Source organism: Scardinius erythrophthalmus (assembly GCF_964197995.2).
Source record: "Scardinius erythrophthalmus genome assembly, chromosome: 16".
NCBI classification, from domain to species: Eukaryota; Metazoa; Chordata; class Actinopteri; order Cypriniformes; family Leuciscidae; genus Scardinius; species Scardinius erythrophthalmus.
In genome coordinates, this window is record NC_138236.1 from 7,693,292 (window position 1) to 7,711,759 (window position 18,468).

An 18,468-nucleotide genomic window follows, 5' to 3' on the forward strand; every position below is an offset into this window, starting at 1 on the left:
GCCGCCTCACTGCAGAAACGACTCATAAATATGCATGAGCGATCTGCACGCGGGATGACGGGTAGTGTAGTGCGCGCTCCACCTGCTGTCACCTTCTGCGACAAACAGAAAATGATCCCGTATGGAGCACAAGAACAGCCAAACATAGAGGTTGATGTGGATATTACCAATTATTAATGGTTATATACCATTTTATGAATATATTACCACGAAGTAGAACATAACGCATACATATCACAAGACATTTGGTTAAATCATTGATCATGTATATTGGTAGTATGCAATAATGTATATCATTTACACCAGGAAATAATGTTTTATCCACTTATAATTTTATTTTCACATTAACCAGTAAAGATAGCTTTCTTTATAGCCATTCGAAACAAACCCAAAGGTTTTATAATTTGTTTAAAACCATGTCCTGGGATTAAACACATTGTTTATTCTTAATGCCATATACAGAATTTGTTAATTGGACTACATACAGTACCTTTCCAAATTTGGGGTTGTTAAAATGTGACCCTGGGCCACAAAACCAGTCACATAGGTCAATTTTTTAAAACTAAGATTTATACATAATCTGAAATCTGAATAAATAAGCTTTCCATGGACGTATGGTTTGTTAGGATAGGACAATATTTGGTCGAGATACAACTATTTTAATATTTGAAATCTGAGGGTGCAAAAAAATTAAAACATTGAGAAAATCGCTTTTAAATTTGTCCATTTATGTTCACGATTGTGCTGCATTCACTCACAAAAAGAAATGTTTTATATATGTACGGTAGGAAATTTACTTGGAACATGATCTACTTAATATCCAAATGATTTTTGGCATAAAAGAAAAATCGATAATTTTGACCCATACAATGTATTGTTGGCTATTGCCACAAATATACCTGTGCGACTTATGACTGGTTTTGTGATCCAGGGTCACAAATTATTAAATGTTTTTTTTTTTTTTTTTGCATTTATTTGATCAAAAACAATAAAACAGTAATATTGTAATTTTACATTTTAAATGACTGTTTTCTAGTGACTTTTGATAAATTTACCGCATCCTTGATAAATAAATGCATTCATTTATTATACACATATCTTACTGACCCCAGACATTTGAACAGTACTGTATACTGAATGTTAATTGTACTGAAGGCTTGAAACACAGAGTTTGGACCAACCAATCTGGAGATTTAAAAATTAGATACCCATGCCAAATAAGAAGTTTTCTAAAATAAAAGTGTGCCAAGGACATATGCTTATAACCATGATATACACAGACACAAAAACAAAGAAAAGAAAAAAAAACCTATGTAAAAAATATTTTCACTTTAATACAGGAATCAGGAAATCATTTCAAGACAGTATCATGGGTGTTATATACTTCAATAACATGCACAACATAAATGTACATACTCACTGTGTAGCTCCACTCATTTTTCCATATATATATAGTCAGTATGTATTTTTCCAGTCTATAATCAAAGTTTTCTTTTAAAGCCTGTATGGTGAGAATGCAGGTTTCCATTTTACTGAAAAACACATATATTAATATATATTATTTGGCATAGTAATAACTTTTTTTATAACACATACATATGTGTTGTCCACTCAATTGTTCAATTGTTGTTGTTCCATTTTTTCTACCCAGCATTAATCTCAAAAACCCTTAAAGTCTTCATCGATGTTGTCACTGGACTGAAAGAGATCCCACAGGTCTGGGATAGACACTGGGGGGCTCTCACACTCCTGTACAGGTTTAACAAGTGAAAGAGAGCCCAATGATTCTCTCTCTTTACTAGATTCGATGTGCAAGGCTGGTACTTGCTTTCTTCTTCTGGGTCTGACGTTCCGAACCTTCCGTTGCAGTGAATTAAAGGGGCTGTCACGGTCCGGTTCGGGTTCTGTGCTGGCTAAAGGCCAAAGAGCTGAATTTTCAACTTGATTTTCAGGCATACTTTGCGTATACATTTCACTGCAGTTAGTCCTAAAATATTCATTTCCAGTTATTGTTTCTTGGTTTCTTTCATTGAACTCTTGAGCTGGGTGTGCGTCAGGGTTTTTCCTGGTTTGTTGGTCTGTCCTGCATTCAAGTGCATTAGAGTCACAGTTCTGCTCTCTGCTGAGAAAAGATGCACCTTCAGATTTCCGCACAGCAGATCGCAAGTGGAACTCCCACTCAAAGGATCCACGCTTGGACTGGGACTTCTCCGGAATGTCGGACTGGTCAAACAAGCCGTTCCTGTTGCTAGAAGGGAATTCACACTGGCCCCTGCTGCGTTTGCGAACCAGCAGAGGTTTTCCTATGGTCTGTTCTGAGAGACAGTGCTTTGCTGTAGAATCCCAAAGCAAAGAACCCTCGCTTTCCTGTTTCCAATCACCAGTCACAGATCCCACATCTTCCTTTACTGGCAACATGGCTTCAGCACACAGAAGAGGGGTTGATGTACTGCATTTCACCCTATGGCAGAGAGACATTGACATGGCGCTGTTATAAGGCAAGTAAATAACAATAAGCAAATAAAATATGGCTGGGTATTGACAGATTTCACAAATCGATTCAATTCCATTGCTCAAGCTCTTGATTCAATATAGATTAATTTGGAGATGAAACAGCAGCCACCTTTTACTGTATTTTCATTTTTTACCTTTTGCACAAATCATTTTTATGCTTCTACCCCAATTTGTTATTGAAATAAACATTTAAATGGTGGCTGTCATAAAAACATGTTTTTAATGATAGATTTATTCATACATAAAATAATTAAGACATCACCAACTCTAGCTAACTAAGGAGTTATGGAAACTGAATGAATTTCCTAAAAGTTACTGTAACGTCACCATATTGTTTTATTGTAATCTTTACATGGTTGAAACACTGATTTCAGTTAATTTCTTTCAGTTCATGTTATACCTATTAGTAAAAAGGAAAAGATGATTGGTTCATATCATCTCAGTTATTTGAAAGCTGAGACTTTTTTGCATATCAAAAGTAAAATACAATGCTTATTGCGATTATTGATGAGAGGAGAGCTACAAATAATGGTAAAGTTTTGTTGATACATCAATAAAAAACAGATTTTGGAATTTAAGAATCAATATCGTTTAATCAAAATGAAGATAAATTAAAATAGAAAAATCAATAGCTCCGTTTCCATTACCATTTTAAATTACGCAAATGGAAATTGTGAATTGAAAATACGCAGAATGGAAAAGTCCATTTCGCAAAAACTCCCATATAGCACAAAAAAAGTTTTTACCTTTCGCATGAGGTGGTTTTTCAGGCAATTCGAAAAAAGAATACCTCGAAAACTGCAATGTAAACAGTTTTTTCGCATTTACAGGTCACCTGGCGTATGTAAAAGTAGACCATTCATAATGGCTGGGATATACTTAAACCTACTAGCATCCGTTGCCATGTTTTTTGGAATGACTTATCGTGAGAAGAAAAAATTATGTTTTAGTCGCATGACATCGATTAATGAAACGATTAATAGCTTTTTATCTACATTTGGAAAATATTGCTAAAGTTTTGCGCAAATCTGTAATGGAAATAGGGCTGGGCGATATGGCCAAAAAAAAAAAAAAAAAAAAAAAAAAAAAAATCACAATAATTTTTTTTTTATATCAGTCGATATCGATAATTATCACGATAAAAGTCAAATCTTTATTTCTTTCAAGTTTAAAGGCAGATTTTTGCTCCTAAGTGAAAGTTGTAGAAACCAGAGCGTTAACTGTGGTTTTAAACTACTCTTTATTGTCAGAACATATCAGGACAAACACTTGCCAAACTGATGAACATTTCACAAATCTGAGGTAGACCATTCAAACATTTGTCATTTTTCCTTAACAAAATAAATATCTTTATTGGACAATTAATTTCTTAGTTTCTGCATGTGCTATTTCAAATTTTTATTTGGTAAAATGTAATATTCTGACTGTTTGAGTTTTATTAAACTTAACCATTGGTCATCCAGTATCATGCATTTAGATCATGATAACCTCACTATCATGGTAAAATGTAACTTTATGGTTTCTATGGTATTTGTATGAAAAACAGTAGCGTAAATACATTATTAAATACTGTAATTATATTCCATCAGTCCTTTAATACATCGTCTACATTAATAATATAATACAATTCAATATGTATATCCCACATTTCATGGTGCAGTTAATATTACTAGGCTAACGTTACAGTAAATCCATGGTAAATGATGGGAATTTGTAGACGGAAAAGCCTTCTGACTGTATCGTTGCGCACAGTGTTTCTCCTGTTTGTCAGCGCTGTTTCATCTGCCTTTAAACTGGTTTAAATCACTGAGACATTTGTGTTCCTCGCTGAATTCAAGCGCTTCTCACTGGATCTCGTGACGAGACCGATCAGAGTAAACGCATCAGCTCTAGTGAGCTCGTGCTGCGCTGCCGTTTGGACTCTGAGCCGAGCGGATAAATGGCTTTTGGCGCATAAACATTATCGACCTCTTGATATCGTTTTATCGAGAAAAATTATATCGCGATAATTATCGTTATCGTTTTATCGCCCAGCCCTAAATGGAAAATAGGCAAATGTTGTCAACCTAGCCCTAAAGAAATATATAATTGTAATGACATTATTGTACCTTCTATAGTGCGTGCTGATGTTCATGAGGTCGCAGGTCAGTCCCGCGGTGACTCGATCCAAGACTCTATATTCCCCACTCTTTGAGAAAGCCTGATGCTGCTCACTCTCCAAGTGCTGGTGGTCAGAAATTCAGACAGGTCAGACACTGTTTTTGCTGTTGCATGAGCTTAAAAATTGTGAGTGACTTTATTTTTCTCAGCACGTACCGCTTTTAGGTTGTCAAATTTGACCTCACAGCACTCACAGTAACCCCCTTTCCTCTTTTCTCTGCGCCTCTCTTTCTTCCCTCGAGTCCCTCGTTCCCCACCAGACCTAAAGCAAAACACAGATTCTCATTTACAAACACACACAAAAACTTGACAATAACATCATAGCATGTGAGTGATGCTCATTCTACCTTTGCTCATTCTGTTTCTTCTTCGTATCATCTTTTCCATGTTCCTCCATCAGGAACGGACTGCAGGGAGGAAGAGAGCGGAGGTTGCACACAGGCATGTTGAACAGTGGAAGGTAGATGGGACGATAATGCCTGCAAAAACCATTATAGATTGTTATGAAACTGGACCAATAACATGAAAGGTAAAACACAAGAAAATAAACTAAGAAAACACACCTGCTTGAGTCCTCCACTTTTATAAACGGTCGACGAATTCTTCCAGCTGGAAATAAAAAACAAAATGATTAATTAAAATGAATGAAAGCATTGCTATAATGTGTTCAATTAACATTTTTCTACTGGAAGATGCAGCAAATTAAAACAGATTGGTTCTTTTGTACTTACCATTATGTCTTTGATATGTATTTTTCTCTGTGTGCTGAATGCGAGCCTAAAAATGAAGAGTGATAAACTGAATATACCCAGAAATAACAGATAGATATGCAGCCCTGGACAGAAGCGGAATTGTCAAGTAAATCAATAAGTTCAAATGTTTTAGCTTAGTCTTTAAAACAGGACGGTAAATTACCAAAAACTTTGAACATTAAGTTTTTTCAATTGATGAATTTTAAACTTGTTCATTTTGTTCTTTATGTCAAAAGAAGAATAGAAAAATAATAGAAAAATAAAAATACTCACAGCTCCTTTAACCACTGGATTAGCTGCATTCACTGCAATTATTTTAGCTTTCTTCTTGTCAACGTATGAAATAACATCTGTTTGGACATCAAGCATGAAACACCGTGAAATACTGAAACCACATATCACTTGTCTAACAACACAGGCATTAATAATGATTGATGGTGATAATGTTGATACCGTCAACATGCAGGACTTTGACCCCCCATTCCACAGCATTGGCCAGGATCCCATTCATTTGAACACGTTCCTTTAACAGAACAGAAAACCCCTAAATCATTCATTCAGAGCGCTGATAAACTACTCAGGACTGCAGTTCATTCACAAACAAACAAGGCTTGATAAAGATTGACTCACTTGTTCCTTAACGACTCTTTCAACAAGAGATTTGCCTCGACTTACAGCTGCCTGTAAAATTCCAGCACAACAAAACATGTCAAGTGTTTTCCCCCAGAAAACACACACTAACATTCAAACGTTTGAGGTCGGTAAGATTTGGGTTCTTTTTTTAAAAACAATTTAATAGTTTTATTCAGCAAGGATGCATTTGCATTCAGCAAATAATCATGGTTTCTATTAACTCTGATAATATTTAAAGCACTGCAGAATATCACAAATCAATTTATAGTAAATTATTAACATAATACATGTTCAAAAAAACATGTAAACTCTTGTTTGAAACTTTGAATTGCTTCTTACAGTCGCATCTGTGACTCCCTGAGAGCTGCCCCTGTGCCTGTGGCTTTCCCTCCTGCTGCCGGGATGAGGAGAGCTGACACCCGAATCCGGACTGGGCGCTGGGGAGTCCGGCAGGAGACGCTGGGCATAACGAGTCTCCGGCTTACTGGACACGAGATACTTGATCTCCTTACTGAAGAATTTCTCCACTGTCTGATGAACAGAACATATAAAAAGTTACTTAATCTGTGATGAAATGTGCATGGTCAACATCATCATGAGTTAAGTTCCAGACTACCAGTATCATCACATTATACTTACACAGAAACAGAGATAAAACATATAATACACTGTTTAAATAAAGCAGATGAAATTGCAGTCTTTAAACTCAAGAGAAGTGAACAAATACATTGTGTACACTTCCAAAAGCGTATTATAGTTTTGCAGATAAACTCAGCTGTCTAATTTTACTAATTTAAGACATGCTCTTTCTATGTGAAAATACTGTGCAATACAATAGCCTCAAATATTAAATGTTAAGACAAGAAACAGCACTTACACCACCAAGTGTCTTGATGTCATTTTCCAAGAGTTGTGTTTTCATATTCCATGGCAGATCCAAATAAAATATTCTCCCTTTAAAGGGTTTGTTCTGAAGAGCATCGCTTGCTGGTTTAATTTTGCTTGTAGATGATGCGCCATTATATCCGTCTAGTTTTGAATCTGCGAAGATCAATACAGCACAATTAGACCGTTATAAACAAATATACATATATTCAGACATACATGTTTAGTACATATACTGAACAACAAAGCATGCCAATTTTCTTAAAGCGTTATTATCAGAGGCTACTTTTATGTGAAAAAACAAAACAAAAAAAACATGGCGATGCAGGTCAATAGAAAGTTAATTTAAAAAGATTCACAACACCTCGGTCTTTGCACCTGGAGAAAGATTCTTGCTTCATCGTGGAGTTTTAAGTTCTAACGGTTACAGCCCTAAACCAGGCTAAACCAGCTAGTTATACCGCACATAACGTTAGCAGCATTACTCAAAAGTGTTGCTCGATTAAAACACTAAGCTAAAAACACAAGACTGCGTTAAATGGCTCCACTGTTTGTAAATGTCTTCATAACAAACACTCGACGTAGCCCCTTTCCATTTTCCCGCTCGAGAGGTCTCTCACTCCCACAATGCAAAACCTGCTGCAATCTTGGAATTCATGAAAGGAATTTCGACGTATATTTTTTGATGTTTCAAAAAACGACGCCACAAATAGTTGATATTCTAATGTCAATTACACTAATATAAACAGTCTGAATTTTATGTGGGATATAAATTAGAAAACTACTGTTAAATATATCAAATATGACTTAGATAAATTGTTACGTACATGAGTGTTCTATTGAGTCTAATGGCGAAATTTAAATAGCCGGAAGTAACGAATCTGCTGCTCCGAAACACTCTCCCCGCTAAACACATGTCATGTAATGCTGTTGAGGAAACGCAATGGCGCACACTAGTGTAGTAGCATGAAACTCTCAATGAATCACGTGAATTCATTAATATTTTTGGATTACACTGATGACATTGTTTTTTGTCTTTCGGGGTTACATAGTATTTACATAATTTGGTAACTCAGCAGAAGGCAGTTGTAATGATAACGGATAAAGGTCAATGCAATAAGAGCTGTTTATGTGTTCAAATCTATTAGGAGCAACTTGCAAGGTAAGTGTGAGCTTGTTTAACAAGGTTCATTATTGGCACATGGCTGTCAGTCACTACAGATTGAAGTCAACGGAGTTTGTGAATCCAGATTAATATGAACTTTCTCTGCATCGCAGGCTTTGAAATGAGCTCTCAGAAAAGTTCTCCAGGACCCAAGGGGGACATTACACCCTTCCAGCAGATGATGGCGTCTTGCTCTGGGGCAGTTATTACGTCACTGTTGGGTAAGATAAATATATTAACTTGTGCGACGTGGGACAGTATAATATAGTTAGATGCCTTTTTTGTAACTACTTATTTTGTCATTGACAATAAATTTTGTTTAAAAAAACAATGTATTTATAATTTAGATGTTGTGTGTGTTTCTGTTAAAAATTCCATTGATAATACTGTACAGTAAATCTATTTGCATCAAAAAAGCATCTGCTAAATAACAGCTTAATATTTATTTAAACTGACAAAGAGTGTCTGCCTCCCAAACAATGCTAGGAAGACTGTCCCAGAGTTAAGGTGCTAAATAAGAATAGGATCTACCGCCTGCAGTTGATTTTTATATTCTAGGTATTATCAACTTGTCAGAATTTTAAGATCACAATAGACCTGAAGGGCTATAATGTGTTAAGAGCTCGCTCAAGTACTGGGGAGCTAAACCATTTAATGCTTCGTACGTAATTAGCAAGATTTTAAAATGTATATGATGTTTAATAGGGAGTCAGTGCAGTGTAACAGAACCGGGCTAATATGGTCATGCTTCCTGGTTCTAGTTAGAACTCTAGTTGCTGCGTTTTGGACCAGCTTAATTTTGTGAATTGGTAGCCTATGAAAAAAAAAATTGATTTGAGTATCATGAGTGTATCAGTGAAAACAAACGCCATGCTTCCTAATGATATCTCCCAAGGATAGCATGTACAGGGTGAAAAGCAATGGTCCTAGTACTGAGCCTTGCGGTACTCCATGCTGATCTTGTGATCAGTATGACATCTCTTCATTCACTGCTACAAACTAATAACGGTCAAATAAGTATGATTTAAACCATGCTAATGCAATTCCACTAATGCCAACATAATTTGAGTCTATTCAAAAGAATATTGTGGTCGATAGTATCAAATTCAGCACTAAAATCCAGTAACCCTAATAGAGAAATACAACCACAATCTGAAGATAAAAGCAAATATTTTTTTAACTCTAATGAGAGCAGTCTCAGTACGATGATGCAGTCTAAATCCTGACTGGAAATCCTCGCAGATACCATTTCACTCTAAGAAGGAACAGTTGTGAGGATTAGTAGTGTATTTGACAGAAAAGGGAGATTTGAGATCGGTCTGTAATTAAATAGTTCCCTTGGATCAAGTTGTGTTTTTATAGTAAAAGGGTTAATAACAGCCAGCTTAAAGGTTTTTGGTACGTACCCTTATAACAATGATGAATTAATAATATTAAGAAGTGGATCTATCTATTTCAGAGCATAAGAGACTTCTTTCAGAAATATAAAACAATCTTATAACCTTATAACCCCAAACCTTGGAACGAGTGTATTCATTTAGCAGACAAAAAATAGCAATATAATAATAATGTTTGCTGTTTTCTTCATGTTCACAGTAACACCTCTGGATGTGGTGAAGATCAGATTGCAGGCACAAAATAATCCTTTTCCCAAAGGTATGCTTGAGCTGCTTTCTGTTCAAATGAAGTCAGATGTTAATGTGGTTGAAACCTCTTATTCATTTTTTGATGACTGGCAGGAAAATGTTTTGTGTACTGTAATGGCCTGATGGATCATATATGCGTCTGTGAGAACGGCAATTCAAAGGCATGGTACAAAGCACCTGGTCGTTTCAACGGCACTTTGGTAAGCTAACCCATATAAAATTGTGAGTCCAGTTTCTCTTCACCATATGATACTGTTTAAATACATACTCAAATGCTCTGTTTTCCAGGATGCCTTTATTAAGATTATACGTATGGAAGGAATCAGATCACTTTGGAGTGGCCTTCCTCCAACACTGTGAGTTTTCTATTACATTTCTGAAGATGTTTGCTGCTGTCTGAACCCAACTGACCTTTCCTTAACACGTGTAATGCCATGGTTTTCCTTTGCAGAATAATGGCGGTGCCTGCGACCGTGATCTATTTCACAAGTTACGATCAGCTCTGTGCTGTTTTCAAGGTCAGGATGGGAGACCGATCGGATCTGGCACCACTGTTTGCCGGCGCTATTGCGAGAGGTAATGTTTAGCCCCACTGATTAAGTGTTTGACCTTTTCTCCACATGCTGACCTTCTAAATCAAAGTGCACCCGGCTTCATATGAGTTTTCTGAATGTGTCAGTGGGCTCGGCCACAGTAATCAGCCCCCTGGAGCTGATCCGCACAAAGATACAGGCTGAGAAACAGTCGTACCGGGAGCTGAGTGCCGTGATCCGGTCAGCGTTGCACAGCGAGGGCTGGCGGTCTCTGTGGAGGGGCTGGGGACCCACGCTGCTCCGAGACGTCCCCTTCTCAGGTGAAACACGCACAGCCTTCACGTTACAGACTTCACACTTTGAAGCACTTGATTTGCAAACACAAAATTCTAAATACTAAAAAACTAATATAAAACTGATAGTTCTGACTGTAAATTGTGATGGATGGTTTCGAAACTGTTGTAAAATGTCCAGTCTGGGTCTTTTGGGTCAGTAGGATTTTTGGAAATAAATACTTTTATTCATCAAGGATGCATTAAATTGATCAAAAGTGAAAGTAAAGATATTTATAATGTTACAAAAGATTTGTTATAAATAAATATAATAGAACTTTCTATTCATACAAGAATACTGTTTTCCACATAAATATTTAGCTGCACAACTGCTTTTCAACATTTATAATTATAGGAAAAGTTTCTTGAGTACCAAATCAGCATATTAGAAGGATTTCTGAAGGATCATGTGACTCTGAAGTAATGAGGCTTTGCCATCACAGATACAATACAGAACATTACAGTTCTTTTAAATTGTAATAATTTTTCACAATATTACTGTTTTTACTATATTTTTTGTTCGAATAAATGCAGCCTTTGTGAGTAAAAGACACTTTAAAAAACATTCAAAAATCTTACTAAACTTTTGAACGGTAGTGTACTACGGAATAGCAAATCATACGACTCTTTGAATGTGTCATGTTTGCTGCTATTTCCTAATTTCTTATCTGACTTTCTGTGTTTCTCCTCAGCTATGTACTGGTTTAACTATGAGAAGGGTAAAGTATGGCTCTGTGAATACTACAGCTGTACAGATCCAACCTTTAGCATCACATTCACAGCTGGAGCGCTTTCTGGATCGGTGAGTCTGTGATTTACACCTGCATCATCAGAGCTCGCATGGGCCCCATTTGCTGATCCTAACAGGCAAAACATTTTTTATGTATCCAGGACGTATTTGGCCACGTCACATTTGTATTGTAAATGAAAGTGTGTCCTAATGTGTCAAGTACCTGTATTTTCTTGTTTTAGATTGCATCTATCGTCACACTGCCATTTGATGTGGTCAAGACAAAACGACAGGTAGAACTGGGTGAACTGCAAACAAAGAACTGTAAGTATGAAAATTCATGTCATTTTCCATCATTGGGATCTTCAGCTTTCTGTTTACATGTATATGGCATTAATGTGTAGTATTCTCTGTGTAGTGTCCACGCAAGTCTCCTCCAGCACATATAATGTGATGAAAAGGATAGTTGCTGAAAATGGAGTATCAGGACTATTTGCAGGTAAATATATTTATATAATACACTGCAATCGAAATTATTCAACCCCCATTGCAAATGAGGTTTATTGGAAAAATGTACAGACTTTCAGTTGTCTGCAATGAACAAATCAAACAAAAGTAATTGAAATAGCTCAACACAACAAATGTTTCAAGTGGTTTCCCCAAAATGAACTGAAAATGCTACTTTTAATGACTTCTGCAGTTTCAAAATTATTCAACCATCTTAATAGAATCCCTCACAACAGCACAAATCAAGGTGTTGTCTTAATCAAGGGCTTCATTAGTTGCACCAGGGGGCTGTTCCATAAACCAAGATTAGAGTATAAGCCAGGCTTATTTCGGTTAGTCAGGCTTATTTTTGGTAGATTCGGTTTCATAAATCAAACTTAAAAAAGTTCAAACTCAGTTACCCCGGCAACTTATGCTGGGAAACTAGCCTGGTCCAGGGCAGGCTAACTGTCAGGCTAAGCCTCAGTTGTTACACAGATCCTCTAACACTGACCAATAGGAACACAATGATATTACCACTGACACTCTCTCATACCATTATTGGACTTTATTAACCACTATTAGTCCAAAAATAAATACACAGTATACAGAAAATCAACTTAAATAAGGCTACAATGATAAATTAGTCAATATAGACCTATATATATATATATAGATAGATAGATAGGCCTAAATACAATATATATATATATATATATATATATATATATATATATACAGTGCTATGCATAAGTTTAGGCACCCATGCTAAAGTTGACTAAAAAGAGGAATAAAAAATCATCTTTTGGAAATTGAACTTAATGCCTTAATTTAAAAAATTAGGAAAAATCCAACCTTTAAGGACACCAATTTTCTTTGTGAATGAATAATGTATCGTAAATAAATAAATGTTCTTCCTTAAAATACAGGGTGCATAAGTTTGGACACCCCTATGTTAAATTCCCATAGAGGCAGGCAGATTTTTATTTTTAAGTATTTAAAAAAATTTTTTTTTAGGATATTATGCATCCTGATAAAGCAATGCAAATCAAACTAGCTATTAGGCTAACTGAAATAAAACCATGCCAATCTCAAGGTATGGTGAAGGCTATGTGATGATGTGGGGCTATTTTAATTCCAGAGGCCAAGGGAACTTTATCAGGATGCATAGTATCCTAAAAAAAATTTTTTTTTAAATACTTAAAAATAAAAATCTGCCTGCCTCTATGGGAATTTAACATAGGGGTGTCCAAACTTATGCACCCTGTATTTTAAGGAAGAACATTTATTTATTTACGATACATTATTCATTCACAAAGAAAATTGGTGTTCTTAAAGGTTGAATTTTTCCTAATTTTTTAAATTAAGGCATTAAGTTCAATTTCCAAAAGATGATTTTTTATTCCTCTTTTTAGTCAACTTTAGCATGGGTGCCTAAACTTATGCATAGCACTGTATATATATATACTACAGGTTTTCTTTTTTTACTGGCTGAATGTTTTGTGCCCAAGATTTAATTAGATTGTTTTAAAGATTTATGAATACATTTCTCTCTGGTTTTGTTTGGCAGCTGTAGTACATGTTTATGATTAGAAGAACATTAGAACACAATCTAAAAAAAGCTTTGTAAAGCATAAGTTAAAATCACAAAATTAAAAATAAATAATTACAAAAGCAAATTTTAAATTTTAAATTTTAACTGGTAAGATGAATCTGAGCTTAGTAATTGACAGTATATTAGCCTACATTTGATTTACCCCATTACAATAGTCCCTTTACAGTTATTGCTATCATAAAAATATACACACAGGTTTAAAATTCTAAATAAATTCTAAATTCTAAAATTTACAGTTCCTTTAAAGACATCATATTTTCCCCCAATAAATATTCCTTATTTTTCCTTCTACTTTTTTTCTTTTGTGATAATACCCACCAACACATAGCCTAAAAACACACATGAATAGAAAAATAACCAAAAAGTTCATAGACACTTTTACATATGATTTAAGGGGGATAAGACAAAAAACAATAAATAAATAGTAATAAAAATTTAACATTAACATATTTATATCAAACTCTTATAATGACACATAATTCCTAATAGTTATTCAAGTAATATTATTTGAATATAAAATATGCAATATTAAATAAGTAAAATAAATAAAAGAACAAATTACTAGAAATAAAAGGGAGGGAGTGTTATATAAAAATGTAGTTAATAATATATATTCCTTTATTTTATGGAATATTCTTTGATTTTAGAGTTGCACATATCTTTTCAAAATGTATACATTTGCTCTTAATTTAATGTTATCCTCTCCATAATGTACTTTAGAAACTAAATCTACTCATTTAAAACTGGGGATTCTTGCTTTCCAAAAAAATATTGCATTAAAAGCTGTAATTCTCAGCATTCTAAATAAGTATACATCATCTTTATTAAGTAGCATAGGTCCTATACCCAAAACTATATTTTGTATATTTATATAGGCATTTAGTTTCTTAAAATAAACTTCCCTGAATTATAGGCTACTTCACTGAAGTACTTCTGTTTGCTTGAAGTTCAGTGCAACTTATCCAACATCCTAAAGATAAATTATTATAATTAGAAGATATTTCTAGTGTTATAAAATATCGCATATTAATTTTCCGAATTTTCCGATTTTAAGAATTATTGCGCTCCTATTTGGCGCGCATGCGCGCAGCAGCGCTCGTTCAATATGAAAATTAGCAGCAAAATGGATACATTTGCATGGCTTTCGAACATTTACAGATGGAGAATATAACTGTAAAATGTAAGTTTTGAACTGAGGGGGGGAAAAAACATGTCACAAACGCATAAAACAGCACAAAATATGTACGCTGTTTGATGGTGGATCGATTTGATCCACGATCGACCTCTAGGGCTGCTTAAGAAACGCGTGCACACGCAATTATCTAGACTAGATAAACCTGGATCAAATTAGTGAGATTGCGTGAGCTTCAATTACCTTTTATGGAACCACTTTAGCCCCAACTCATTTGTTAGGCTCATTCAAGTCCGGTTTTGGAGTTTAATCCCCGCTTTTCTAAGCGTCTTTTATGGAACAACCCTCGGGTGTGCTTGACCTAGAACACACAAAATATTTGAACTGGCTAGGTTTGTTGAGTGTCACGTTTGACTGCAAGTTAGAAATATGGCTAAGTCAAAAGAATGATCCAAAAAGTTAAGAGAAGTTATCATTGCCCTTCACAAACAAGGAACAGGATACAAAAAGATAGAGAAGGCACTAAATGTTCCAAGAGACACAGTTGGAAGCATAGTTTGTGAGTTAAAGGAACAGTGGTTACACTGTTTGGCAGTGGATAGGGCAGAAGAAGGCAGCTATCAACGGCTGCAACCAGATTTCTGAGAAGGCAGGTTCAGAAAAACCCTTGAGTAACTACAAAAGACCTGCAGCAAGACTTGGTGGCAACAGGCACTGAGGTTTCAGCTGCACAGTAAGGCTTGTACTAAACGCATGCCAGAACTTTAGATGTACACCTCTACTGTACTGACCCAAAAATACAAGAAAAGCTCAAAATCATATAAATAAGCCACAGAAGTTTTGTGATTCTGTTCTGTGGAGTGATGAAACAAAAACGGAACTTTTCGGCCCTATGGATCAGCGGTATGTCTCGAGGAAGAAGAAAATGCTGAAAAGAAACCCTCTGTCTACAGTTAAGCATGGTGGGGCTCTGTGATGCTCTGGGGCTGCTTTGCATCCTCTGGCACTTGAAACCTGCAGCATGTGTGTGGAAGGCAAGATGATTTTATTGAAGTATCAGGAAATCCTAGGAGAAAACGTCATGTCGTCAAGTGAGGAAGCTGAAGCTTGGGTGTCATTGGACCTTCCAACAGGACAATGATCCCAAGCAATCCTCAAATTCCACCAAGGCTTGGTTGCAGAAGAAGTCCTGGAAGTCACCTGGTCACCTGGCTTGAACCCCATTGAAAATCTCTGGTGGGATTTGAAGAGGGCGGTTGCAGCAAGCAAACCCAAGAATATTACTGAACTGGAGGCCATTGCTCATGAGGAACGGGCTCAGATTCCTCAGAAACGCTGCCAGAAGCTGGTGTCTGCTTATAGAGCTGGTAAGTCCCACCCATCCGTGGACCTCTAGGTTGAAAAATCGTCAATGCAAGTGAATGTGAGAAAATAATGTCCCGTTTGAATTGTGCCATGAATGTGAACATATGTTGTGTGTGAATTTTTTTATATAATTTTTTATGTTACAAGTTTGACAGTATATTGTATGATTCTTCGGCTAGCGGTTGTGGAAAAGACATAACGAGAAAGACTACGTCGCCTATGTGACGTCACCCCATAACACATTTTCCCTTCACTTGTCAAATCACGGTGCTAATGCTGCGATAATCTATGGAGACAGATCGAGATGCCTGTGTGTTTTGTACCCAAATGTCATCATTCAAACCAAATGGGCTGTTCTTTCTTCAGATTCCCGTCTGATGTAAAAACTAGGAATCGCTGGAGTTGTAGTAACCGTATCAAACTTCTACCCGCTAAATTGTAGCATTCTTCACACGAAAAATTATATTAAAAATTCACAGACAACATATGTTCACATTCATGGCAAAATTCAAACGGGACCAGAAAATAATTATTTTCTCCCATTCACTTGCATTGACGATTTTTCAACCTAGAGGTCCAGTGGGGTTAGCGGAAGGGGCGTGACTTACCAGCTCTATACATCTCGTTTGCAGCAGGTCATAACAGCAAAAGGCAGTTCTACTAAGTACTAAAGATGCTTGCCATGAAGGGGTTGAATAATTTTGAGACTGCAGAAGTCATTAAAAGTTGCATTTTCAGGCGAAACCACTTGAAACATTTGTTGTGTTGAGCTATTTCAATTAATTTTGTTTGATTTGTTCATTGCAAACAGCTGAAAGTCTGTAAATTTTTCCAATAAACCTGATTTGCAACGGGGGTTGAATAATTTTGATTGCAACTGTTTGTATACATTTGGAGGGGGGTCAGTAATGTTTTTGAAAAAAAAAAAAGAAAAAAAAATATATACTATTATTTGTTTTACATGTTTTTACTGGCCCTTTTGATCAGTTACTTTTATCCAATATATAGAACTATAAAGTGTGTGTGTGTGTGTGTGTGTGTGTGTGTGTGTGTGTGTGTTGTTTAGTCTTACTATATGGTTCTGGATTGTTTTCAGTTATGTTTTTTGGTACCTTGATTTTTCAAATCACCACTAGATGTCTCAGCAATGCACTCTTTCTCTCATTCTCAGGTTTTATGCCAAGGCTGATTAAAGTGGCTCCGGCATGTGCTATTATGATCAGCACATATGAGTTCGGAAAAGCTTTCTTCCGCAGATACAACCAGCAGAAACAGGGGGTGACCCAACTGCAGCCCAGCGCATGATCTCACACTGCAAACCTCTGAATAAGAACAACACTTGATCACAGGCCAGATAAATTAACCACAGATTACTGCACATTTTTCCTATCATGCAGGGGTGTCCAGTCCTGCTTATGGAGTTCTTCAGATCCTTTAAGCGCAGCTGATGACGCTTTGAAGTGATGCTCGAGTGATCAAGAATATTCCAATATAGAAATAAGCTTTCCTTCAATTCCTCTGTCCTCATTTTCTATCTTTGCATCCTTCCCTCGCATCCTAAGCGGGGTGGAGCTGGAAAGCAAGGAAAGGAAGCAAGGATGCACAAATTAGAAATGAGAAGCACCCCTTGTCTAAAGAAAAATCTAGTTCATAGATTTGCTGTGAAATACATTTTTACTTTCTCTATGGTAAATATTTAAAAGAGATTTATACTTCATCTTAGATCAAAAAGTTAAAAATCAAGATATAATTTAAAATTTGCATTTTGATATTTATTTATTGATTAAAGGTGATGAAACACAAACCCTACCATATAAATACGTCTATCTCCTGTGAAGAGCACCAAATGTATTCCCATCAGTCATGTTAATAATTGTGATTGATTTTATTCTTCCTGTTTTAAGTTTACTACCTTTTAAGTTGTTTAAAAAGTCTTAGTGGTGTTTCAGCTATTTCTATGTGTGAATGGTGCCAAAAAACCCTGAAGCTGTTTGTTGTGTCATCAGGCCATGTTGACTGATGACACTTAAATAACTGATTTTGAAATGTTAATATATTTCCTAACCCTATGGCTAAATATTGACTTTTAACAGTTTTTTCAACAATTGCACTGTATGTAAATGAATAGATTTTAAGTACTTCAATAATGATTGATTTAAAATCACGTTGTCTTGACTCTTGATTTCTTTATTCAATCAGATCCAGAATGTTGTTAGTAATGTTGCTTAAACTAGGAGCACGTAAGATCTCATGCAGTCTGCAAAAATGTAGTTTATGTAATGTTAGTATTCTCATTTTCTGTAAGCACAGATGACTTACATTTTCCAAAGTCTGCAGTTTACGACTGAGTACACTGCTTGGCATACTGCATCCCATAATGCAATGTGCCACACCTTCCATTTCCAGTGTAATGAAAATCAGAATTTCAGCAATCTCTTATTTACATTCTGTTTTTACACAATATTGCAATTAATTTGTATTGGTAATAGGACATCAAACACAGAATTAAACATGCGATGT

At 35.8% G+C, this 18,468-nt stretch overlaps 2 protein-coding genes across 3 annotated transcripts; one reads left to right on the plus strand and one right to left on the minus strand.

The window, feature by feature from the left end:
- Positions 1–716: 716 nt before the first annotated feature.
- Positions 717–7,849, minus strand: dbf4 (DBF4-CDC7 kinase regulatory subunit). 2 transcript variants are annotated; one of them, XM_081389083.1, is made up of 12 exons: positions 7,309–7,849; positions 6,937–7,100; positions 6,399–6,590; positions 6,057–6,107; positions 5,880–5,949; positions 5,700–5,776; positions 5,406–5,451; positions 5,238–5,283; positions 5,022–5,153; positions 4,831–4,936; positions 4,623–4,738; positions 717–2,461 (listed from the first exon to the last, which is right to left on the minus strand). In XM_081389083.1, exons 1-12 carry the CDS (start codon positions 7,343–7,345, stop codon positions 1,660–1,662), a joined length of 1,839 nt encoding a protein of 612 aa, XP_081245209.1. In that variant the 5' UTR covers positions 7,346–7,849; the 3' UTR covers positions 717–1,659. The 2 variants fall into 2 exon arrangements, with proteins under 2 accessions (XP_081245209.1, XP_081245208.1); XM_081389082.1 differs by having other exon boundaries at positions 968–2,461; positions 5,880–5,970; positions 7,309–7,587.
- slc25a40 (solute carrier family 25 member 40) lies at positions 7,833–18,330 on the plus strand. Its single transcript, XM_081389084.1, has 11 exons — positions 7,833–8,106; positions 8,223–8,330; positions 9,706–9,765; positions 9,849–9,955; positions 10,044–10,111; positions 10,207–10,331; positions 10,435–10,608; positions 11,313–11,422; positions 11,593–11,674; positions 11,769–11,849; positions 17,120–18,330. Exons 2-11 carry the CDS (start codon positions 8,231–8,233, stop codon positions 17,251–17,253), a joined length of 1,041 nt encoding a protein of 346 aa, XP_081245210.1. The 5' UTR covers positions 7,833–8,106; positions 8,223–8,230; the 3' UTR covers positions 17,254–18,330.
- The last annotated feature ends 138 nt before the right edge of the window (positions 18,331–18,468 follow it).

Bases quoted from the DNA above. Each gene is read 5' to 3' on its own strand.
- dbf4 (XM_081389082.1), bottom strand. From the start codon at position 7,345: ATGAAGCAAGAATCTTTCTCCAGGTGCAAAGACCGAG. The intron at 5,452-5,699 runs GTGAGTATTTTT...CTTCATTTTTAG, and splicing joins ATCCAGTGGTTAAAGGAGCT to GCTCGCATTCAGCACACAGA. The intron at 5,154-5,237 runs GTGTGTTTTCTT...TGGTTTTTGCAG, and splicing joins AAAGTGGAGGACTCAAGCAG to GCATTATCGTCCCATCTACC.
- slc25a40 (XM_081389084.1), top strand. From the start codon at position 8,231: ATGAGCTCTCAGAAAAGTTCTCCAGGACCCAAGGGGGACATTACACCC. The intron at 8,331-9,705 runs GTAAGATAAATA...TCATGTTCACAG, and splicing joins AGTTATTACGTCACTGTTGG to TAACACCTCTGGATGTGGTG. The intron at 11,423-11,592 runs GTGAGTCTGTGA...TTCTTGTTTTAG, and splicing joins CTGGAGCGCTTTCTGGATCG to ATTGCATCTATCGTCACACT.